The sequence below is a fragment of the Cebus imitator genome, unplaced genomic scaffold, assembly GCF_001604975.1.
Source record: "Cebus imitator isolate Cc_AM_T3 unplaced genomic scaffold, Cebus_imitator-1.0 Scaffold112, whole genome shotgun sequence".
Taxonomy (NCBI): Eukaryota; Metazoa; Chordata; class Mammalia; order Primates; family Cebidae; genus Cebus; species Cebus imitator.
The window spans coordinates 4,459,479-4,484,878 of record NW_016107427.1 but is presented as its reverse complement, the minus strand read 5'-3'; the positions used below and the strand labels follow the sequence as shown (position 1 = coordinate 4,484,878).

General features: G+C 52.7%; 1 protein-coding gene and 1 long non-coding RNA gene across 2 annotated transcripts in view; both read left to right on the top strand.

Moving 5' to 3' along the window:
• The first annotated feature begins 85 nt into the window (after positions 1-85).
• LOC119472685 lies at positions 86-4,911 on the top strand. The gene is made up of 3 exons (XR_005201861.1): positions 86-695; positions 836-995; positions 4,210-4,911. It is a non-coding gene; the product is annotated as an uncharacterized LOC119472685 (long non-coding RNA).
• A 605-nt stretch (positions 4,912-5,516) lies between these two features.
• Positions 5,517-25,400, top strand: part of UMODL1 (uromodulin like 1) — a 74,882-nt gene continuing 54,998 nt past the window's right edge. The window contains exons 1-4 of the mRNA XM_017538604.2: positions 5,517-10,311; positions 14,645-14,887; positions 21,257-21,418; positions 22,446-22,567. Coding sequence (XP_017394093.1) covers positions 10,236-10,311; positions 14,645-14,887; positions 21,257-21,418; positions 22,446-22,567 — 603 coding nt within the window. The 5' untranslated portion in view covers positions 5,517-10,235. The remainder of the gene's footprint in view (positions 10,312-14,644; positions 14,888-21,256; positions 21,419-22,445; positions 22,568-25,400) is intronic.

Sequence of the window (25,400 nt, the reverse complement as noted above, 5' to 3'; positions counted from 1 at the left end):
CCTCCTGGCCTGCACTGGCACGTGCGGGGACCCATGGTCCCTGGCGTGCCCCAGCTGCAGCCACCTCCCTCCACCTCCGCCTCCGCTGTCTCACAGTGCTCCCTTCTCTGTGCTTCTGCGTCCAAATTTCTCTCTTTTTATAAGGACATATTAGATTTAGGGCCCACCCTCCTCCAATCTGACCTCCTCTTAACTACACCTGCAAAAACCCTGTTTCCAAATAAGATCGCATTCACACGTATGGAAGGGTAGGACTTCAACATAGCATTTTGAGGGTCATGATATAGCCCACAAGAGACTTTAAGGCTTTTGGAGGCTGTGAGCTGTCCTGCTGAGGCCCTGGAGTGGCTGGCAGAGCGTGGGCCGGACCGGGGCAGGCTCTGCCGACAGAAACACCGGCACATCCACGGGGGCGGGGGGAGGGGGTCATGCTGGTGTCTTCTCTCTCTCTCTCTCTCTCTCCTTTCTTGTACATTTGGTTCTTCTCAAATGTGAGTTTTCTGTATCAGCATCCCGCCCCCCGCCCACACCCAAGTCTCACTTCCTGTTTTCGGCCTTCTGCCTGAGCTGCTTCACAAGTTGAACCTGCAGGGCTGGGCCTGCCCCGGCAAGGCATGTATTTATTTTTTTCTGGAAGGAAGAAGCGGTGACAGGTTATAGGCTGGAGGCTGTCCCTGTGCTCGGATCCCACACAGGTCCCCAGCAAGCCCGAGCACATGCCCTGCGGGGAGGGGGTCTTGAACTCTGGTCTGTGGGAGCAATGCGGCCGCCGGGCTCTCTCACGGGCAGGCGAGGCAGCATCTTCCCGGCCCTCATTTTCCTCCTCTGTCCCCAGGGCAAAGTCCTTCACAGTGGCACCCAGTGACCGGCCCTGACTTTGATCTTGGGAGCTTTCCTCTCCACCCAAGAGGCTCTGAGGTCATCTCTGTCTCAGAAAATCAGCAAGATCAACAGCGGGACAGTGGGGACTGCCGGCCACTCTCATCTGCATCATGGTGAGCCCTTGAACTGTGGCTTCCTCAGGACAAATCAGCCTTCCCCATGTGAACTTGTGGCAGGCAGAGAATCTGGGTTGGGACCCTGGACTGCACCCCAGGCTGGGCTCCTGGCCTTTTCCCTCTCTGCCCTGCTAAGGCCGCCGTGCCAAGCCCTGGGACCGTCCAACAGGGAGAAGGGCCTTGGGACAAAAATGACACTTTCTCAACATTGCCCATGGTTGAGGTTACAAGAAGCAGAGAATGTGAAAACGTTTGCAAATGAAAGTGGGGGAAGGATCGTGAAGAAGCAAGTTAGGGCTATGCCTGGCCGTAGCCAGTGCCAACACCGAGCCGCCTCTGCAGGGGAAAGTGAAGCAGATGTGGTGAGATAATACATCCAGCCCCGAGCGCTACTCTCATCTGCCAGAGGTGAGGGGAGATATTTCTCAGTGAGATGAAAGCATCACAGATGGATTAGATCTAAGGGAGGCGCCTACAGAGGCACAGCTATCAGAGAAACAAGTTCTCTGAAGAAACTAGGGAGGGGCTGACTGTCAGTCACGACCACCAGGGATCTGAGTCAGTTCACCAGCAGCCTTGGGGACATTCGCCTTGGGCTTCACAACCTGTCAGAAACCCCCTCAAGTCCAAAGGCATCAATAGAATGGCCGGGTTATTTCAGATTGACACACGTCCTAACATACCAGTCAGCCCACGCACCCCACATGTACTGAGCGCCTCTTGTTCACCCCAAATAAACTCTGCTGGAACTGGGGCGGGACTCACAGGGGTGGAGGAGAAGGGAGATGGGCAGAGGGCAAAAGTGGGTGGTGAGAAGAGCTGACGGAGGGGTCCCACGGTGAGCGAGGCTGCGTCCCTGGCTGACGTCCTGGGCTGCTGTGCAGAGAAGGAACCACGAGCTGGGAGGCTGAGCAGCAGACCGGCCCTCTCTCGCCAGCTCGGAGGCTGCAGGTCTGAAATCAAGGTGCTGGCAGTGCTGGTTTCCGCTGGAGGCTGTGAGCGAGAAACTGTCCCCTGCCTCTCTAGGCTCTGAGGTGGGAGCTTCCTAGCATCCCCGGGCTCATTGTGACAGATCACTCCAGTCTCCACATCTCAGGGTTTCCCTCCAGGCACCTCTAATCTCCCTCTCCTTTCTCTTGTAAGGCCACCAGCCATTGGATTTAGGTTCACCCCAAGTCCAGGATGATCTCATGTGAAGTGCATCTGCAGAAAGACCCTATTTCCAAATCAGTTTATGTTCACAGGTACCTGGGGTTAGGACTTGCACATATCTTTCACGGAGGGGTGGGGGGTGGTGAGGGGCTGCCATTCAGCCCACTGCACAGGGTAACCTTGGCCAAGGGCCCTTTGCTTTCACTGCTTAATTGGCAAGCTGCCCTGTGTTTGGACTGGGTTGAGGCTGTCAACCTTGCTGCCCCTTGGGGTTTCCCCAGGCGAGAGTCTAAGCTGCTTTTTCTGGGGCTGGAGGCCACTCATTGGGATTTTGTTAAAGAGCTTCCCACCAGGTGAGCAGCCCATCTTGGGCATCAGGAGACTTTCCTGGCAAAGGTGGTGAAGTTCCTTCCTCTTGAGAGATGCCTCGGACACAGGAACCCAGGGAGGTTGCTCACCTGATGGTTAGGGCAGGAGTGGTAGAAACCTCTGGTCTCAGTCCCCCTGGAGGAATCCCTTCCTCTAAGACTCGGCTGGTGCATGCCAGGAGCCACCGTGAACTTCACTCCCAAATGGCCACTTGCTTGTCCCCCACCTCCCCTTAGTCCCAGTGGTGGCTTTGCCCGAATTAGAGGGTGTGAGAGCCACCGTGTCTCAGCACCGAAATTAAAACAGCAAGCCCTTCAGAAGCAGCGGTGTACACCAGCCTCCTATGGGTGGAGCAGAGCAAACCACCCACTTTTACCCTCTGCCCATCTTCCCTCTTCTCTACACCCTGCGGCCCCTGAGTTCCAGCAGAGTTTATTTGGGGTGAGCAACAAGAGACGCTCAGAGTACGTGGGATGTGTGGGCTGACTTGTACCTTAGGGCCTGAGTCAATCTGAAATAAATTGGCCATTGTTTGGATGCCTTTGGGCTTGGGGTGGGGGTGGTTCTGGCAGTTTGTGGAGCCCAAGGTGAATGTCTGCAAGGCTGTCGGTGAATCAGATCCCTGGAGTTCTCAGCTGACAGTCCAGCCCGATGGTTTCTCTGCCAGCCATGCCTCTGCAGGTCCCTCCTCTGATCTAATTGGATGAGTATTTGAATCAATGGACTGAGTCAGGCAGGATGCGGTGGGCCTCGTGAAATTAGATGAAGGCCTGAAAAGAGCAGAAGGGCTGCCCTGCCCACGAGGAGGAGAGACCCCTCCTGCCAGACGGCCTTTGAGCTGGACTTGAACTGAAACATTGGCTCTCCTGGGCTCCAGCCTGCCCATTCACCCTGCACGTGGTGTTGGACTTAAGCTCCATAACTGCGTGAGCCAATTTCTTATCATCACACATTTCTTTTTCTTTCTTTTCTTTTCTTGTCTTTTGAGGCAGAATTTTGCTTTTGTCACCCAAGCTGGAGTGCAATGGCTCGATCTTGGCTCACTGCAACCTCTGCCTCCCAGGTTGGTTCAAGCGATTCCACTGCCTAAGCCTCCCCAGTAGCTGGGACTACAGGCAGCCACCACCATACCCGGCTAATTTTTGTATTGTTAGTAGAAATGAGTTTTTGCCATGTTGTCCAGGCTGGTCTCGAACTCCTGACCTCAGGTGATCCACCTGCCTTGGCCCCCGAATGTGCTTGGATTATAGCCTTGAGCCACTGCACCCAGCCCACAAATTCCCTTTATCATCAGTTTTTTATTTCTCTGGAGAATCCTGACAAAGACTGCATATCTGAGAATTTAAAAATCATTTATTGGAGCTATTGAATCTGTTGTATTCTGTTCTTGAAAATCCTTGGGGCTGAGGGAATATATACCTTCTCTCTTTTCGTCTTAAAAATTAAAGCCTGACTCAAGGTAGGGGCACTCACTGTTGTGATATGTTTTATCCCAACATCAGTCCCAGCGGACAGACTCTGTGCCCTGGGACCCTGGTGTTTTCCAGGAATGACTGTGGCAGAGCAGCTGCTTGTTGTGATGAGGGCTGGCGGATAAGAGTCCCCTCTGAGTTTGGCATCACTTATTTGGAATCCTCCAGTAGAAAGGATGTCCCGCTATAAACTCATTCTTGTAATTATTGTGTTTCAGTTCAGATTTTATTGCTCCTACTTCATTATTTCAAAGCCACATGTTGATGTCCATGACTGGTGCAGAACAGCCCTGATGGTTCTAGAAGCACCATGGTCTGACCTGTCCTGACAGATGATCCAGCCATGAAATGCTGGCGCAGGTGTGGATTGAACCATCCTCTTCTCTCTCTTCACTCTCTGGAAACAAGACCCTGAAGTCCAGATGGCCAAGGACTGCACCAGCTCTTACAGACAGGCTGAAGTCGGGACACAGGGCCTGGCTGGCACCCCGATCTCCAGACTATGCTGCCTTCCACTGCCGGGTCCCAGGACCCAGATGTGAGTGAATCTTTGTTTTTGACTTGCATTCATTCCTTTATAAGACCCACAAATCCTTTGTCCTAACGCCACTTGTTAGGACTGACAGATTCCTGATCATGGTGTATATGCTGTTATCAGTAGGTTCCAAAGCTTGTCCTTGATGCTCACAGTCTCAGAGTTGAAGAGGCCCTGGCGGGCACCCAGGCCAGCCTTGTCTGGTAAGTGCCTAGGCCCTTGAGACCACCTCATGCCCTTCATAGACAGAGACAAATTAAAAACAGAGACTTGATTCTCCTGATTGAAAAGAAGGGAAGAGATTTTCTCTCCTTTTTCTCTGAACATCTACTTTTTTTTTTTGAAATGGAGTCTCACTTTGTAGCCCAGACTGGAGTGCAGTGGTGCAATCTCGGCCCACTGCAACCTCCACCTTCGGGGTTCAAGAGATACTCCTGCCTCAGCCTCTTAAGTAGCTGGGATTACAGGTGTGCGCCACTGTGCCTGGCTAATTTTTTTGTATTTCTAGTAGAGAGGGGGTTTCACCATGTTGGCCAGGCTGGTCTTGAACTCCTGACCTCAGGTGATCTACCTGGCTTGGCCTCCCAAAGTGCTGGGATTATAGGCATGAGCCACCACACCCGGACCTGAGCATTTACTTTTGAGAGCTTCTATTTTAAGTAGTTTCTTCCCTGTTTGAAATCTATATACATTGTTTTGAAAACTAGGTTGGTAGTTTCTGGCCTTGTGACCTAGCATGTCTTTCTCAAGGACCTGGAAGCCCATTTTGAACTGTAAACATCAGAGGAGTTGGCACCCCTGTCTCTGGTTTCTGAGGGAAGCCAAGAGCCTAATTTAGTGCATCTTGCTTCAAGTTGCAAAACGAACTTATGTTAATATTATAAAGATAGGAGTTTATTCTTCTTCTAGATACAGGCAATTAACAAACGCAGATGGTAACACCCCAATGACCCCAGTGACCAGGTGGCTCTGGAGTTAATAGTTAAATGGCACTGTCAGGGTCTCTTCCTTAAGGACTGGTTATTGTTTATGTTGAAAACACGTGTGCAGTGAGTTGTACCTGCTTGAGTCTTCAAAAGAATGCGATCGTTTCTTTGCAGCCTCTTAGCCTTGCCTGTGATGCATATCACCTTCTGGCTTAATCGTTATTCAATGACAAAAATTTCTTTCTCTTCCACCTTTGTGGAGAGGGTTTCTGGGTTGGGAGCACATTCTATTTTTGATTATATTTCCCCAGTAATGGCCTTACTTACATCTAATGACAATAAATGATGGATACTTAAAATACTCTCTAGTTCTAGGAGGCATTCCCATACATTAATTCATTTGGTTTTTATAAAATCAGGAGGCATTGAGACGCCACTAAATTAGACGGGATCACTATTCCATTTTAGTCATTTCCCATTTAGGATACTGTGGCACAAGAGGACAAATGCCACCCATGGGACCCTGTCTGGCTGTTGGCAGAACAAGGACTGACCAAGGGCATCTGGCTCCAAATCCAGGGCTTTCCCAGGTTTCACTGTGAGGCACGTGGGGTCTGAAAACACCCCGGCATGTGCATGTCTACAGCCTGCCATCTAAGTGGTCTTAGATGTGCCTTTGCTGTGTTACATAAGCATCTCTGAGGGCCCTGGCACCTCTTCTGGGAGTTTCTGGCGTCTCCTTACCTTCCAATCTGTCTGGCTCCAGAGCGAGAAAGCAGCATGCCCGCCCCACTCCTCGAGGCTTGGAGACAAAGTCCCGGCCCAGGCTGCACCCTCACTTTCCATCCAACCCAGCAACTGCTGCCCGTGGAGGGAGGGCAGTGGTCTCCAAAGTGGAATGTGAAAAGGGAAAAGTCATCCTGGCTGTGATCAGGAAGCCGAGCTTCTGCAAAGGCAAACAGAAACAGAAAAAAGACAGGGCACATGTCTGTGTGAGGGAGAGATTCGGGGGAGCAAAACAGAGGAGGCCCAGAGAACTCTCCAGAAGGGTCCGAAGGCTGCCACATGCAGGAGTGGTGCTCACCGTCCAGTGAGGAGGGGGCAGGCTCCTCGGGTGTGGTTGTTCCCGTGGGAAGGCCAACCGTGATTCCATGTCAGGAGGAATTTCTGGCCAGAGCCATCTGTCCACAGAAGGGGCCATCCCGCTGGATTTATGGCCTGGTGTTCAGCAGGATGAGGACCCATCATCAAGGTCGTGTGAGCACCCACGTCACCTGGATGCCAGGGGCCCATCCTCCAGTGCCCAGTGAGTGAGGGGTGAGGCTGAGGGCCTGCATTTTCTATATGTCTCCTCACCATGCAGGCAGTCCTCACCCACATCCTGAGAAACACGGTGTTACGTCATTGCTTCTGTAGGAGAGCCACCTGGATGGGGCTGGATGCTGGACTGGATGACTCAAAGTCTCTTCCAAGTCTAAAACATTTTTCCATTGCATGACCCTCCTTCCTAGCTCTTCCTCATGCTCTCCAACACAACCAGCTTTCCCTGAAAGTAAACCCACCTGGCCACCCCCTGGAGATGAGGGCTTCTCCCACCCTGCCTCTCCCTGCTGTGCACCTGCCTGGCAGCCATTGCCATGGCTGGCTGTCTTGGCGATACAAAGAGGAGGCTGTGAACGCGTGGTGATGCTGCACTGCCATTTCTGTCTCCTGCCCTGGCAGGGAGATATTTTGGCCATAGAGTAATGACAGATGTGTGATTTTGCAGCAGAACTTGTTGAGCCTCTGTGAGCTTGCACATATAGGGTCCTGGAAGTCTGACCTGAGATGTGAAAGACCCCATGGAGGTCAAGGAGTTCAAATCGCTCCATCTACAGGTGGAGGAAACAGGGCAGCTGCCACCCCGGCACCAGCGCTGGAGACAGGAGGTGCAGCGCATGCCGAGGAGGGGCTGCATTCAGGATGGGAAGCGTTTACTCGGCCCACACATGTGCATGTGAGAGTGGGCAGCCGTGAGTGTGCAAGTACATGAGTGTGAACGTGTGTGACTGTGAGTATGAGCATGTGTATGGGTGTGCAGATTCCAGAGTGAACATGCGTGAGTGTGCACATGATTGTGAATGTGTGTCCATTTATGTGTGTGTATGCCCATATGTGTATGCAAGTGTGTGAATACGTGGACATGTGTTAGCGTGAGCCTGTGTGAATGAGCATGCATGAGTGACATGGCATATGAGTTTGTGTTTGTAAGTGCATGTAAGTGTGAACGTGTTTTAGTATATGTGTGGATGTGGGTGTGTCTGTATGTGTGGGTGCACATGTGAGTGGGGATGTGTCTGTGTTTACGCCCAGTGTGAGTGCATGTATGTAAGTGTGACTGGGTGTGAATGCCTGTGCATGTGTGCCCTGAAAGCCGTCATGGCACACTAGAGGCCTTCCTTGGTTCTCCAGCCCTTGGATGCTGTGTGGGGGATGCTGGCCTTTGCACAGAGGCCCTGACTAGGGAGAGTAAATACAGGGCTCTCTGCTGGATGGACTGTGGAAGACATGCCCAAGGAGTGTCGGGCACCACATGCTGGAGAATTTTCTCCCTGTTGGGTTACAGTATGGGATTGTTTTTCTCCTCAAAGTGTTTACATAGACAGTGCAAACATGGAAGATCCCTCTGGCCATCGTGCAGAAAAATATGCATAAAAAATAACTGGAGAAAAATGCCTTCTGTGGATTAAACACAGACAGAAACACACACACACGCAGGCAGGGGTATCTTTCATTGTGCCCGTATGAAAGGATGAAAGGGAGGTTGAAGGAGAGACCAAGCTAGAAACACACTGTTCATTTTGAGATTTTCTCTTTAATCACTTAATATAAGGAGATAGCATGTTAGAATGACATTTTACAGACGATTGTAAATGATTATGAAGTCCTCAACTGGTAAACGTCTTGACTTTGTCCCCATCTTGGGGTCTGTGGTTAAATCATGATAGACTGACAGTGGAGTAGAGTGTGAAGAACTCTGGCCTGAGGCTTGGATGAGTCTAGGTTTAATCTCCTGTTTACTGCTGTGTGGCCTCCTGAACCTGCTTTCTCACCTATATAACGGGGACAAAGGACCTATTTCATAGAGTAATCGTGAAGATGAGAGACAATGGTGCACCGGACAAATCTGAGTTTAACCTATAACATTATCCCTGATTTTACCTTCATATTTTATAGAAACATTCATACATTATAGTAGCAAACATTCTGAGATGATATATAAAATATAATACAAATTCATCATGCATTTTAAAAGTCGAGATTTACTTAAGTCATAATACTTTTATTCTTTCAGTGTTCATCAAATTTCATTTTCCTGAGTATTATATAATAGCTTTAACATTTATTCTTTTCCTATTAAAACCTTTTTTAATGAGTTGATTCTGCATGAAGCTTTTGGTTTTCTATAAAGGCTGCATCTTCCGAGGACACCTGTTGGGCACAGCCCCTTCACTGTGTGAACATTTCCAGCCTCCTTTTTGTGTTCTTGTCATGGTATCTGACATTTAGTTACCAACCAAGCAAATGCAGCAGTCCATCATCTCAGAGATCAGTCTGCAGAGAATAAAAGAGGTAGCAACGTTGGTGAGGGTGTTAGGTAAGAAGGTCCCTTCTGGAGGAATTGTTTTGTTTCTAGAACGCCAGGGAGTTATGGTCCCGAACCACACAGCCAAGATGAATCTTCGTTAATTCATCTGAATGTTTCCTCAGCAAAATCAACAAGATCTTGTTCATTCAGTGTTAAAAATTGGGCTTCGGCAGTCAGCACCAAGCAGTAAGAGGCAATCAGCAGTGTGGTACAAAGACATCATAAACTAGAACGAAGTTAACATGAAATCTAAAAACCTACTTCACATACACCGTGATGGTTACCAAAATAAAACAGAAATCACCTATATTCTTATCACTCTTCAAAATATTTTCTTCCCTTCTGATGGCTCTTTCTGGAGTTTTCTCCATGTGTATGTTGCCATTTTCATGGAGATGAAATTTTATGCATTGCTGTTTTGATTTCACATTGTTAAGTGTTTTTTTTTTTATGCTGCTAAATCTTCATGGTGAGCATTTCAATGCCTGTGTAATACTGCATCCAGATGCTCTGTAGTAATTACTCTCCTGTGGTTGTTCAATCATGTAATTTTCCACTTTAAGTTATAATAAGTAATGTACATCCCTGTGACCACAGCTTCGTGTTCTCAGCCCAAGCTCCAGGAGGAGAGGACTGGGTCAAAGCGCCTGGACATTTTTATGACTTTTGAACTGCATTGTGGAACCGTGTGACAGACACTTTTCTGAATGCGATGTACCACTTTGATTTGATGCTGTTTTCTCCTGCCAGTTTGGAATGATAGGGTAAGAGAATACTCTGTGTTTGATGGAGAGAGTCAGATTTGGGTCTGAAATGTGTTTTCTGCGTAACAACGAGATGGAATCCAGTGATGCAGGCTGGGCTGTTGGGTACTCACCTTTCCTAAGAGATGCCATCTGCTTGGAGCCGAATAGGCTGTGACACGCAGGTGCCCCCAGGGAAATGGCCGTGGCAGTGGTGGGCGTTAACCAGCAAGCATAAAGGACTGCTCCCAGCGGTGCTTCCTCTGAAGCCATTGCCACCACAGCAGCGCAGGGGACAGAAAGGCCCCTTTTCTGGGTCCAGGCAGCTCTGGCCCCTATGTGCCCTGGCATAGGAGAGACCCAGACTGCTTGGTAGAGGCCCAGAGCCCTGTGCCACCACCACTGCCGGACGATGCTCAGGACATCAGGGCTGGCCGTGCTGGCTCTGGTCAGTGCTGTGGGCCCCAGCCAGGCTAGCGGCTTCACAGGTGAGGGGTCTGGGCTTGGCATGGGCAGTTTGTGAGGAGGGGGGCTCCTTGGCATGACTCTCATGAGGACAGCCCCCTACTGAGACCTGGGCAGGCAAGGACACCTCTGCTTTGTGAGCTGACATCTGTTCCTTGGTGGCCAAGCTTTTCATGAGTGCACACAGTAGCAGCTGTGGAGGTGGGGCAGGAATGCTGGGTAGGCTTTTGGGAAGGGGACTCCCCCAGTGGGAGCCTGCTGCTGAATCACCTGGGTGTTCATGGGGAGTAAGATGCAGATTCTTAGCTAGCAGGTCTGGGGCGCAGGGCCTGGAACTCTGCATGTCTGTGGGTGATGCAGATGCTGGGTCCTTGGATCCCACTGAGAAGAGTGAGCTCCTACAGACACAGAGGAAAGGTCTCCCGAACCTTGGTGCATTCAAGTCCTTGCTTACAGATTGGAAAAAAAAAAAAAAAATGGAGACCGAGCCTGGGCAACATCATGAAACCCCATCTCTACAAAAACCAAAATTAGCCAGGTGTGGTGGTGCACACTTGTGGTCCCAGCTACCCAGGAGGCTGGGGTGGGAGGATCGCTTGAGCTTGGGATGTTGAGGCTGCAGTGAGCCGAGATTGTTCCACAGCACTCCAGCCTGGGTGACAGAGCGAAATCCCCCCAAACAAAAAAACACAAAACAAAAACAAAAACAAAAAAGAAAGGCAGACCCAGAGTGGATCAGGGACTCAGCGTAGGGCACGCAGCTGTCCAAGGGCAGAGTCACCGAGGGAGCCAGGGGCCGCGCCAGGGCTCCTTCCAGAGTTTTCCTCAGCATGCGGAGGGCACAGCAGCAGCTAAAAAACACGTGGGAGTTCTGAAACCCCAGAATCGAGGAAATGGGACTACAGACTTTGAAATCATTTTCTTCTGAACATCTGTCTTATTCAGTTAGAAATTTAAAGGGGTCCATTCTGTTTCTAAGATCTACTATGTTTTTGTACTAGCTTAAAGTTTTTCGCCCAGAAGCAGGATTTTCCTTTTACTGTGATTTGTGAAATGTATGTCTCTGTTGGAACAGGTAATGCACCACAGTTCAGGTGCATAATGGGTGGGAATCATGGCAAGCTGGAGAAGGTCTTAAGAGGTGTTTCCAGAACCCCTCACTGTATATGAAGACACCGGGCAGAACCTCAGCAACCCCATATCTACCCACCCTGAATTTTCCCTGTAAAGCACTGCCTTCAGGGGCATGGCTCCACCTCAGCCTTCTGCAGCCACAGGGCATGGCTGTGATTTCACAGATGACAAGAGGAGGGCACCTGGAAGGCGTGACACGGGCACAGAATCACACAGCAAGGGTTCACGAGCCTGGGTGTGAGTGCAGGTCCGTCTGACCCCAGAACTCTCGTCAGCCTCAGAGCATTAGGCTTTCCCCCCTCTGAGACCAGAATCCAAGACCCCCAATTCCTGCTCCGATGGCCCTTGCAGGGCTTTGCGGAATGGCAGGATCTGCTAAACACTTTCTTCTCTGGGCTCAGTCAAGAAGCCAGCCTTGGGATGACATGTGGTCTTGGATGAAATGTAAAAGACAAAACAGGACAAACATCTCCTGGGTTCCAGAGGAGACGAGTGTGTGTGTGTGTGTGTGTGTGTGTGTGCGCGCGTGCACATGCATCTGTGTGTGTGTATGTGTGTGCACATGTGCACGTGTGTGTGTGCATATGTGTGTGTGTGTGCACGCGTGCATGAAGGAGGGCTCTGCTGTGGACCAGCCGGGGCCCTGTGACGATTAGATGGGGCCCTGGCCGCTCTCTAGAGACCAGGAGCTGTAAGTGTCCTTAATGTGGTTGGCATCTCTGCTCAGGTTAAGAGGAAAAACACAAGCTAGATCCACCCTGCTAGGCTCTCTGTGCAGGAGGTCCTCAGGCTTTGCTAGTTCAGTGTGGTCACTGAGCAGGTGACTGCGTTCCTCTGGCAGCATTCCCCCGTTCCTCAGGTAAGTCACTTCTAGGCTCTGGGCCAAGCTGCCTTGGTCCCAGAGCTGATTTGTCCTGTTCCACCCCTTACGACAAGGGCCTCCATTCCTCTGTGGAGCTCACCTCCCATTCCTTTGTGGAACTACCCCATTGGTGATGGCAAGCAGCAGGTGGTCTCCATCCCCAGAGGCCCTGCTGAGCCCACAGGGTGATTTGGGGTGCAGCCCCCAGAGGAGGTTGCAGCTCCAGTCCTTGTTACTTGTGGCGTGGGGTCGCTCTGTGGCAAGTGTGTGGTCCAGCACCCGTGTTCCGCCCAGAGCAAAGCTGCAGCCTCTCCCTCACCTGGTTTGAGGGCTGGCTCTGCCCTGTTTCTTCCTGGGGCGAGTAACAAGCCCCCTGAGTCCTGCTTTCTGCACACTGGTAGGTTGCTGTGAGGTCCAAGCAGGGAATCCTCAGAGAGGCAGCCCTAGTGGAGGGAATAAGGACAGTGCAGGTTTTGTGATCATTTCTGCTCCCATCTCCACATTTCTCCCCAGAAATCAATCCAGCTGCTCACTGAGGGAAGTAAACTGTAATACTGAGCCCCCACCTCTTGGCTGTAAGTAAAGCTTAGAGCCCAGTTGAGTATCTGAAATGCAAGCACTGTAGGTCAAACCCTCTGTTCGTCCTGCATGGAGCATCCACAAACTCACAGCCCCCTGCTAGGTGCCACAGGGGAGCAGGAGGGGCCCCTTCACCATCCCTGTGTTCACTTGCTAGGGCTGCTGTGACAGTGAAACACAGCCGAGGTGGCTTACATGGCAAAAATGGATTGATTCTTTCACAGTTCTGGAGGCCAGACGTCTAAGATGAGGGTGCGGGCAGGCTGGCCCCTCCTGAGCTTCTGTGGGAATCTCTGCTCCAGGCTCTAGCTTCTGGGGTTGCTGGCAATCTTTGGTGTTCTTGGCTGGTAGAAGCATCACACCGGTTTCTGCCCTCTTCTCCCTGTGTGCCTGTCTGTCGCTACATTTCCCTTTACCATAAGGACCAGTCATATTGCATTAGGGCCCACACTAATGTCTTCACTTTAGCTTGATAACCTCCATAAGACTTAGCTGCAGATAAGGTCAGACTCCGAGTTACTGGGGTCTAGGACTTTAACATATGAATTTTTGGAGAAACACAATCGATTCAAATTAGGCATTAGGGTTCCCTGGTAGATGGGGAGTCTAGGCACCAGGTTGTAAGATGTCCATGACGAAGAGGTACGTGGTGTATGTCATGGGGCCAGGGGTCTTGAGAACCGAGTGTCACGTTGATGGATGGTGATGGGCCTTATGCCCAGGAACTGGGCTCCCGTGAGAGACACGTGGGGCCCAATACAATGAACTTGATGCTTGTCCTTCTGCAGGGGTGACTCTGCCTCCTCCTGATCATAGTGGTGATGGTTGAACAGTTGAATCAGTCTTTTTTTTTTTTTTTTGAGATCGACTCTCACTCTGTTGCCCAGGCTGCAGTGCAGTGGTATGATCTTGGCTCACTGCAATCTCTGCCTCCTGGCTTTAAGCAATTCTCCTGCCTCAGCCTCCCCAGTAGCTGGGATTATAGGCACGCACCACCACACCTGGCTTTTTTTTTTTTTAATATTTTTGGTAGAGATGGTGTTTCACCATGTTGGCCAGGCTGAGGCTGGTCTTGAACTCCTGACCTCAAATGATCTGCCCACCTCAGCCTCCTAAAGTGCTGGGATTATAGGCGTGAGCCACCACGCCCAGTCTGAACTGATCTTTTATCATAGACAAACTTCTCACGTGTGCTTTAATTACCTGTTTACTTATCTTCCACGTCATTGAAAAGAAAGCTGTCATTGTCATGCCCTGGCCGCAGTAGGCCTTCAGCGTGCACTGCAGAGAGAGCTGTTGCACGTTCCTTTCCCAGAGGGCAACCTTGAGACTCAGGGGGACCAAGAGATAGATGTGCAAGAGATTCTGCGGCCTGTGGAATCAGCCCACATGGAGCGGAAAAAAGGGACGTGATATCTGAGGCTTGATCCCAATGCTGTGCTCTTTCCTTCTTATGCTGGTTGTGAGATCACTGTGCTCGGGAAGCACACGTGGGGCCAGGTGGTGTCTCCTCCTTGCTCACAGCAGCTTTCTTAGCAGGCCAGGCTACGTTTGTGCTTTATTCTCTGCGTTCACTCATGCAGCAGCCTTCCTGGCCCACTAGCAGGAAAAGGCCTGTGGAGAGGGCTGGTGGGCAGCTCCTGAAGGCCTGCCGAGTGTGGGAGCGGTGGCCTCACTTGCTGTTGCGGAGGGCGCCTTGCAGATCGTGGCTCCAGGGACCTGATCCTGGCGTCCCTCCCTCTCTGGGTCTCGGTCCGCCTCCTTGCTTGCCTCTCTTTTAGAAAAAGGCCTCTCCCTGTTGGGCTACCAGCTGTGCAACCACCGCGTGACCCACACTGAACAGAAGGTGGAGGCTGTGCAGACATCCTACACCACCTATGTGTCCTGCGGTGGCTGGATCCCCTGGAGGCGGTGCCCCAAGACTGTTTACCGGACCCGGTACCTGGTGGTGGAGGTCCCCGAGTCCAGGAACGTGACTGACTGCTGTGAGGGCTATGAGCAGCTCGGCCTCTACTGCGTCTTGCGTGAGTCCAGGGCTGCTGGGCTGGGGCGGGGCCACCCTAACCATCGAGACTCCTGATGGGACAGTCTCCATTGGCACCCATTGGCCCAGAACTTGCTTCCAGGAACATGGTTCCCAGCCTTGACTGGGCAGCAGGGTCATTGGCAGGGCTGTCCCTGGCCCCACTCCCAGGTTTCTGAGTCCGTGGGTGGGGGTGAAATATAAGAATTGGCCTTTCTGACAAATTCCTGGGTGACACTAATGCTGCTGACCCAGGGACTCCCCTTTGAGAAACTCTGTTGTTCTCAGAGGGCTCCTGGGCAGCTCTAAAAATGCAGATGCCTGGGTGTCATCCTGAGAGAGTGGGAGGGAATTGGTCCATGGCATGGCATGAGTGTCGGGAGTTTTCAAAGCTCCCAGAGTGATTCTCATTCGCCGCCGAGTGTGAGAGCAGCACTGCACTCCTCTGCAGCAGCCTTTTCTTACTAAAAGCTGCAGTGAAATGCTTTTGCCACCGAAATCCTATTCTGAACTCCAATACATGAAAGAGCTGGAAGGAGCCCCAAGCTACCACCCTAAGTGCCCAAGGCCTTCAGCTTCCTCAGTGCAGGTTGAAAGCTTCGGGCCTGTAGGATGCTTGGGGCCAGTTACCAGGGTGACTGGTGTGGTTATGCTGGGCCAGGATCTGAGGCGTTGGGATGGGGCAGGGGCTCAGGGCTCAGCCTACTGACACACAGTTGATCTCTTCCAGGGGAGGGGTGTGTGTGTGTGTGTGCTTGTGCTAATTTTGAGTCAATAGCAGGTCTGCAGTGAGTTTCCGTATAGTCAGAAGGTCCTGCCTCACAGCCCCACTGTGGAAGGGTGTGGGAGGGTGTGGCTCCAGCTAGGTGTCGGACCGGGCCACTGAGACACAAGGGCTGTGACCTCTAGAGTGCAGAAGCCACCAGCTCCTGGGTGCCCCCATGGGGACCCTACAGGACCCTTCCTTCTGGCCTGAGACCAGGACACCAGCAGAATGGGGCATGGACTCCCCAAACCAGGGTGTCTGCCTCCTCCAGAAACCAAGGGCCCCAAGGGGTCTGCATAGACCTGCCTGCTGGGCCATCCTGAGTGGGCCCTCCCTCAGCCTCCAGTGTGATTTCACAGATGACAGGGAGGGTTGACACTTTTCTGCTGTCCCATTCAGAAAGCCAGGCACAGAGAGGGCTCCATGGTTCCAGGTGTGCTGTTTAATAGGCGTGTTCCTCTTTCAGGATTGTTAAAACAACACCATGACCAACACCTCCAACACCAACAGAAACCAGGCAGGGCCAGCTGACCCCAGAGAACACTTTCATCACCAATAGAAGCCAGGCAGGGCCAGCTGACCCCAGAACAATGGCTCTTCTGTACTCTCATTGGTTCCCCAGAGGGCCACTGGCAGGGAGAAGCTGTCCTGGCCGTGCCGCTCAGGTGCTGGTCTAAGGAGACCCTTCCTGTGCTGATGCCTGCCGCCCATTCCACTTTCCCTTTCTCTGAGGGCCATACGCACAGAGGGGCTAGCCTGCTGAGCCACGGTTGCTGCCACCCCTGCCCTGCGAGCAGCCTCCCCTCCTGGTCGAGGCAGAGTGAGGGGGGTCATTAGGACACAGGTGTCAGGGCCACAGCACCTTGGTTTAGAGCACGTGGGCTTTGCAGTCAGGACGTGCTCAGCCCCGTCCTGTCCTGTCTTACCTGTGAAGGCCACATCTCTTCCTGCCTGCGGGCACTGCCAGAACTAGTGAGGGGAGGAGGCCCTGGGGGAGGATGATTGGCAGCCCCTCCTTGCCCCCTCTTGGCAGGGCCACACCAGCCCCACCCAGGCCTACCATCACCTTCTCTGATACCCTGGCCGGCTGCAACAAACAAGTTAATTCCATCCCAGAAGACAGAGAGGCCCCTCCCCACCACCTGCCCCTCATCCTCCTCGCCCTCTGCAAACCAGCCTCCAGGAAGCGACTCTTGTGGGAATCAGCTCCATTTTCAGAGAGTGAGCACCTTTAATCCAGGGCCATACCCTTGCGGTCAGGGAGTCCTGTGGGTGAGAGTGGGCTGCCCTGGGGAGCTGCAGGGAGTGGAAAGTGAGACCTCAGGGAGGGACGTGGGGCAGGAGGGGAAGTGGACTCACCCTGCGGGCCCCGAGCCCCTCAGTACATGGCCCCTCAGGTTCTAGAAGGCTCACTCTAGCACAGTGAAGAGGGGGCAGACCCAGAAGGAGGAAGGAAGAGATGATGCAGGGGAATGGGCATTGCCTGCATGCATTCTTTCTAAGAAGCCAGGGCAGGAGACCCTCCAATCTCAGGCACCAAAAGACCGAGCATCCCTGGCTCTGCAGGTGGGGATCCAGGCTGGGGGAGGTCTGAGCCTCCACCACTGTGGCACAGCTCCTGGGAGGCAGGCTGGGGATGTGGGCCTGGGGCTCTCTGACCCTCAGGCAGATTTTAGGGGGTTTACCAAGCTTCACTTTAGTGTAGGGAGTTTGTGCGTTTGAGTACTGTGGCCATGGCGATTGCAGGAGGAGGAACATTTCAGGGCACCGAGGACACAGGGTTCTTTCTCAGGAAGGTCCCTGCCTGTGCTGGGGCCTGGTGAAGGGCACAGTCCACGAAGCTTCTGCAGCTCCTGCCGCCAGAGGGCCTGGATCCCGTGGGCCTCTATCTCTTCCCAGCCCCAAGCCTGGAGACACCACGCTGCTAACGTGAAGGTGCCTGTGGCGGGTGGATTTCCACCCCGGATTCTGGCAAGCACAGCCTTCTCTGGCTTGCACAGCTCTTTTGATCAAAGCCTGAAGGGTTAATGGATGCTTTTCCCGGATGCCATGTGGCAGGTTGGCTCCTTGGAGCTGGACGTGAGACGGTCTCAGTGATGGACCTGTTGAGAGCTGTGACTCTGATTTGTACAGAATGAAGCAGGGCCCGAAGCTGGACCTGGCAGGTGCTGGAGGCACCTGGAAATACTGGGAGGCATGAAGGGTAGGAGACGCTCCTTCTTCTGTGGCGGGGCCTCCAGGTTGCCTGAGTGGGTGACATGCCCTCAGCCGCCTGGGGGTCTGAGCCTTGGAGTCCTATCCCCTAGGCAGTGGTAAAACGCCAGCCGTGTTTCCTCCGTTCTCCTCCCACTCAGGAATGACTTATGCAGAGAAGGGAAGGGAAGCATGAATACACACGTGATATGACTTTCAGTGACTTTTCAACTTGCTCAGTCCAGCATTTGGAATGCAATGACAACCTGTGTGTTAAAAATATACTTACAAAAATGAATACACGAGCCATGCAGAAAATTTGGAAACACAGAAAAGAACGAGAGGAAACTATCCCAAACCTGCTGCTTGTGGGTAACCACCTTTCACGTGGTCTTCCCTCCAGGGCAGACATTTCACAAGAGGATGGTCACTGTGTCCAAGACGTCTGTAGCATGATTTTACCACTCAGCAATCATCCATGGTAGCTTTCACGTCCGTTAGCGTCACCCCACTGCCGGCTTTTATGGCCACGTGGCATGAGCTCATAAATGCGTCAGCATTCATTGAGCAAGCTCTCACCACTTAATGTTCAGTTGTTTCTGATTATTCATCATCACATGTAATGCTGTGATGAACATCATACAGTGCAAATGCAGCAGGACACAAGTTGGATTATGTACTTAGGATGAATTCCGAGAAGTGGAACCCAGCACTTAGCTGTGATCTCCAATTCCAGTGACACCCCAGTTCTGCACAGAATCAGCCTCCTGGCAAACTCAGCCTCGTTGGGCAAGTCCAGGACCCCACTGGACCAGGAGATTCCCCAAAACTTCCTGTCGCTGCATGCTGATGACCAGGGGCCCTTTGATGAGAACCTCCTCTTCCGACCTGGCAAAGAGGTGCCAAGGAGGGAGACAGGAACTCCTCCTTCCCAGCCCATCCAGTCCTCAGCCGTGGGAGCCTTGGGTTTTGTGGCTCACACAGAAAGCTCCCCTGTTGCCTCCCTGGACCATGACTAACCGTGTTGCCAGGAGCTGAGCAGTTGTGTTTTATTGTTTGCATTGTGTTAGGGAAGAAGGAGATTTTTGACTTTCTACCAAGCTGGACTTGTTCAGCGTTCTCAGGGCGCTTAGGCAGCCGGCCAGCTCCGAGGGACGGAGGGGCCTCCCAGCACTGCCCAGTTAAGATTCAGCCCTTTCACTCTAAAACACGCCCTGCTGAGTAGGCAACTATTTTTGGAAGCCAATTTTTGGGGGGATTGTTTCTATTTAAATAAAGCTTTTAGTTTAGAATAGTTTTAGATTTGCAGGAAAGTTTTAAAGATAACGCAGGAAGGTCCTGTGCACCCTAGCTTCCCCTAATCTCAGCATCTTACATCTCTCTGGCCTATTTTTCCTAAAGAGCCGACACACTGGGCATCGTCAGTGAACTCCATACTTTATTTGGATTTCCCTGCTTTCCCCAAATGTCTTTTCTGTCCCAGGAACCCACCTTCCATTTAGTCCACATGTTGGCTTAACCCTGAGGCCTTTGCTTTTTGCACTGGGAGACAAAGCAGAGACCTCCAGGTTCCCAGAAGGGCGGCCACCTTCTTTCTTGGTTGCAAGTGCTCTGCAGGGGACCTGAGAGGCCGGTCCCTGGGACCCAGCCTGTCGAGGCTTGCCTTCCACTTGACCTATCTCATGAGTTTTCCCTACCCTCGCAGGGGATGAGTCCAGGACCCAGTTACCAGCTGGCCTCCTCTGGTCTTCTGGGCTCTGAGGGGTCTCGGGCTATGCTTCTAAACCTCCCCAGGCCATAGACACACAGAGTTTGCCATGCATCTGGGCATGAGCTGGACAGTCTGAGTAAAGCCCCGGGGGAATGGTACCCATCATCAGGGTGGCTGGTACCCGTCATCAGGGTGGCTGGCTATGGAGGCTGCAGAGCTGGGCAGGCCTTCTCCAGGGCCCAGCACTGGGGTCCCTCCTCCCTCTGTGTCCTCTTCGCTGCTCCCCTCAGCCTCTTGGAGCTCCACCTTCTCAGATGGGGTTGTCTCCTGCCCTGGGCCCACCTCGGCTGTCTTGACAAGGGCACACTGCAGGCTCTGCCAGCATCGGGCTCATGCTCCACTGTCTCCTGTCCTGTGGGGTTTGGTTTCTTCTCTTTTCTTTCTCTTTCCCCTCCTCGGAGCCCTGAACGTCAGCCCCTGGGCTCCTGACAACTTCCCTTTGGGTGCGTTCTCACACTCCTGCTGTGCTTTCTGAGAGCTCTACAAGCCCTTCTTCCGGAAGGCGTACCGTGGACCCCCTGCAGCCCTGGCTGAGGTCTGGTCCCTAGGACCAGCACACCTCACGTGAGGACTCCACCGGCTGGCCTCTTGCCCTCCTTATCTTTGCCTCCTGCAGAGGCCCGGTGCATTTCTGTGTCTGGAGCCATGTCCGAGCTGCACTCACACGGTGAAGGGCTGGGAGCTGTGCAGTCAGCAGCTGGCGGGCTGGTCCCAGCGGCCGCCTCCACTGCCACTCTGCCGTTCGTCTCCACGTGGGCGAGCAGTGGACATGTCAGACTTCACATTTGCACTGTCACACTCCTGGTCTACCCCAGGCCGTTTTTACCACAGCTTTCCCCAGCTCAGGAATGGAGCCCCGGGCATGCCATGCCCGAAACCTGGGAGCCTTCCTGAGGCTTCTTCTTCTCTGACACCCGCATCCTGTCAGCACATCTTGTGGGTGCCCCCACCTGATCTCCCCAGGGTCCCATGCTGCACTGTCACCTGGGCCGGCCCCCACCACACCCCACTCCAGGCCCACACCTCACCTCTCGGGCGCCACGGCTGATGTCTGCGGGCTCTTCTGAGCTCCCCTCAGCCCAGCCCAGGCATGAGCCCCTCTCCAGAGCGGCCTTCCCAGACTCCCGTCCCCCACGCTGCTGCATCCCCTGAGGCTCTCACCCTGTCTGAGCATCTGTAGGTCTCCTTCCACTATTGTTCCCTCACTGGAGTATATGTTTCCTGAAGGCTGGGCCCTGGGTATCCAGCATCGTGCTGGTCACAGAGCAGGTGCTCAACAAACATTAATGAATGAATGAATGAATGAATGAATAAGTGAGCTATCAGGACTTGAAGCAGCAGAGGCCCTCTCAGGGGGTGGTGGAGACCCCCAGACCTGGACTCCTGAGGCCTAGAGAAAACAGAGACCCCCAGGACCCCAGCTGAAGCTGCCCTGGCAGGACAGATGGGCAGAGGATAGGAGAGGCAAACCAACGGCCCTCCAGTGGGGCGGGTGTCTGCCCATGGGGATGGGCCCTGAACAGGTCACAGACCCGCAGGCGGACTTCAGCACCAGGAAGCACCCACATCAGGTCCCTGGGCAGCAAATCAGGGCTTTGTCTTTTAATGCCAGCATCATTAATTGTATCATTTTCTCCCAGCCCTCAATTGGTCCAGCGAGTTCACATCAAGACCCGGGGTCTGCCCCCCAGAGAGGCCTGAACCATCCACCTCCTCCTGCAGCTTGGACACTGACTGTCCTGGACTTCAGAAGTGCTGCCCCTGGTCAGGGGGCTATGGTTGCATGGCCCCTGAACCCCAAGGTAGGCTGCTGCAGGCTGTGCTCATGGACCTGCAGCCCAGGAGGGTCTCGATGAGGCCTGAGCTGTGTGGTCTATGTGGAGGTGTGGGGAGGAGTGGGTTTCTAGAGCCCAGCCCCTTTCACCGGGAGCCCCCACTGTGTGCGAAGGTGGCGTCTGCTCTTAGATAATTTCTTATTCAAAACCTGGCCACTGAACTCTCAGGGGAGACAAGCTCGTGGCGCTTGCAGGAGCCCTGAAATGGGGAGACACTTTCGGTGGAGCAGAGACCAAATCCACTCCAGCGGAGCAGATTTCCCAGTTTGCCTGGGGAGGCAGGAGCCCCAGGTGGATCTGTTGCAGGTGTGAAGCTGGCTGCACCTGCAGCGCCACAGGGGCCTGATGAGCTCCACAGCACCTGCAGGCGGTCCCTGCTGCCTCAAATGCTTGGGCTGGTCTGGAAAGTTCTCTTTTGATTGGGGTCTGCATACAAGAGAATGGGATGGCATAGATATGTTATACATAATGTGGCATATTAGTTAATATTTTAAATATATATTATGGCATTAGTATAATAGGAAGTGATAAAACGATAGTATACACAATGTCAAGTGTTATATGATATCATTATATTACAAGCTATTGTGTAATGTATAGTGTGACATATTATACTATCCAATATTTGTAGTATCAACAAAATAATGACAGAATAAAATAGTTTTCCATTTCAATGTATATGACAGCAGAGTGAGGATGACAGGCTCTATTTAGCTCCTAAGCCCATCTCTTCAAGGGAAGGCCTGCTGCTGTGGGTCGAGGCCCAGCTCACCCCTGAGCAGGGATCAGTGGTCCTCAGGGACCTCAGGATGGAGAGGAGTGAGGGGCAGGCAGGGGGACATCCTGCCCATCTCCTGTGGCAGATGCCTTTGTGCAGGGAGGTAAATGCAGAGCAGGGCCTCTTGCTTCCTCTCCTGCCCCTCCCCCACCCCAGTGGCTTTTGTGACTTCCACCTGTCCTGGGGCCACAATCATCAATATTTGCCCTCATGCAGCTCCAGAGAGGGACCCCGTGGGCTCCTGGTACAACGTCACCATGCTGGTGAAAATGGACTTCAAGGAACTCCAGCAGGTGGACCCCAGGCTCCTGAACCACACACGCCTCCTGCACTCCTTGGTAGGTAAGAAAGACAGGGGCTGTCTGCATGCTGCTTTCGGCAGCTGCTCAGGTAGACCCAGGTGGGGCCGTGGAATGGACCTGGGGGTTGGGGAGGGTGATGTTCCACTAGTGACCCCAAATGACTGAGTCTGAACCAATTTTTTTTTTTTGAGACAGAGTCGCCCAGGCTGGAGTACAGTGACATGATCTCTGCTCACTGCAACCTCCACCTCCTGGCTTAAAGGAATTCTCCTGCCTCAGCCTCCTGAGTAGCTGAGATTACAGGCGCCCACCATCATGCCCTGCTAATTTTTGTATTTTTAGTAGAGACGGGGTTTCACCATGTTGGCCAGGCTGGTCTTGAACTTCTGACCTCAGGTGATCTGCTTCCCTTGGCCTCCCAAAGTGCTGGAGTTACAGGTGTGAGTTACCATGCCTGGCCCCAAATTCTAATTCTTAAAAAAATCAGCTTCAAAGAGGTACTATTTACCTCTTTGTGTGCAACAACATGCAGACAACTGAAGTGTGTCGTTGGATCAGTTGTGATGTGTGTACCCTCACAGGCCCACCTGTTGTGGGGGAGAGCACGGATCCCTAAGCTTGCAGAGGTCTGGAGTCCCAGCAAAGGCAGTCTAAGCCCCGAGCTCGTCCCTCACCAGCCTCACTCCCAAATCCCTCAAGTTCTGGCTCCTGCTTTTTAGAAGCCCACACCATCCTGGGAGTGCTAAATTGGAAACCCTAGTCTGGGGCTGGAGAGCACCCTGGGGTCCGAGGGTTGGCAGCACCCCTGGCCTCTCCACGCGAGTCAGGAGCACACCCCAGGGTGATATCCCAGACTGTCTCCAGACATTGCCCACTGTCCCCTGGGGATGAAAACAAACACCCTGGCTGAGACCCGCGGATGACACGGCTCACACTTTCTGGCCCTCATCAGTGATTTCCAATCAGGATGTCTTCTCGAGCTCAGGCCACCACCAGTCTCAGGAATCCCAGCGTGGATAGGGCACTGCGTGCCCCCAAGGCGGCCCTCCCTAGGGATGGTCTGACTTCGGGGCCACCTGCTGACAGGAGCCTGCACTCAGAGGGTCCCCAGCTTGGTCTAATGTGCTGCTGTTGCCTCTGGAAATGCTGAACAATTTTCAGACAAGTGGCCCCGCATTTTCTTTGGCATCTGTGTAGCTGTCCTGTGCTTCAGATCTTGTGTGTATCCCACGTGTCCCTGGGGGTCTTGGTGTCAGACTCAGGGTTGGGGCATTCCTTAGCCTGTAGGCTAAGCTGGCTGGGAGCCCAGGGCAGATGCTATACACCTCATGTTGTTCTGGGCCACTGGCCAGGGGGCTGCTGGATGGGTATTCTGAAGCCTCAGCCTCAACAGCCCGGGCTGGGAGTGATTCCTATTTTCCCTTAGCTTGTTGAGGGGGCTGCTCAATTGGTCATTAAGAAGCTGGCTCTAACGCCACACTGCCTGGCCTTGGTGTTGCCACTCATCAGCTATGTGACCTTGGGAAAGTCACTTAACCTCTCTGTGCCTCCTCCATTAATTATAAATAATCAACCAGGAGCGGTGGCTCATACCTGTAATCCCAGCACTCTGGGAGGCCAAAGCAGGCGGATCACTTGAGGTCAGGAGTTCAAGACCCCCTGGCCAACATGATGAAACCCTATCTCTACTAGAAATACAAGCATGGTGGCACATGCCTGTAATCCCAGCTACTGGGGAGGCTGAGGCAGAAGAATTGCTTGAACCTGGAAGGTGGAGGTTGCAGTGAGCTGAGATTGTGCCACTGCACTCCAACCTGGGCAACAAGAGTGAGACTCTGTCTCTAAATAAATACATAAATAGAAGAAATCATCGTAACTCTGCCTGAGACTGGGCCATGAGTTTAAATCATGCATGGAAAGAGCTTGAGGTGGCTCCTGAGCTTCCTGATGTGTGTGGGGCCTGAGACGTCGTGGTGGTTGAGTTTTCAGTGTTGCTGTGTGCAACCTGCTGCCTCCTCACACAGATTTCATCTCCAACCAGACCATGACCCCCTGCAGAAGTGCCTGCCTTGCACAAGGTTCTGGCAGCCTGAGGGGCTGGGCTCCGAGGCCCATTTCTGCTGCTGAATGAGGGGTTCCAATGAGGCTGGGACTGGTTCCCAGTTCTGTCTTCTAAATTACCAGCCACATCTCCTCCCAGGAAGGGGCTTCAAGTATGTCTCAGAGAAGGACACCAGCTCTCCCCAAACCTCCTTTGGGGTTCTCAGTGGAGACTTCGGGGTTTGCTGGCAAAGTTTACTTTGGTGACTGCTGGCTTGGCTGTGCAGTTACCGGTTCACCTGGCTTCCCAAGGGTTGAGATTTCAAGATATTAAGCTGAAATAAAAATAATGCATATGAAATGAGGAAAGTGATCATTAAACCTCAAAAAATTAACCGGTTGTATACAACAGGAGACGATGGCTTTTGATCTCGAATTGTGTCATTCTGGTTCTAATTCTCTGTCGTCAGCTGCAAGAGACCTGTAGTCTTGGCAGGGGTGGGAGACGGAGGGTCCTGGGGCCATTGTAACCGAGGACCACAGACTGGGGGCTTCAAACCACAGAAACACTCTCTCCCAGTTCCGGGAAAGGGAAAGTCTGAAATCACGGTGTCGGCAGGGCTGGCTCCTCCTGGACCTCCAGGCCTCTCTCCTCAGCATGCAGACGGCTGTCTGTCTCTTCACATTGCCTTCCCCTCATTCATGCCTGTTTCTGTGTTGAGGTCTCTCCTTTTATGATGGCACCAGCCACACTGGATTAGAACGTACCCTCACTCATCATATCTGCAGTGACCCTGTTTCCAAATCAGGTCACATTTTGAGGTACTGG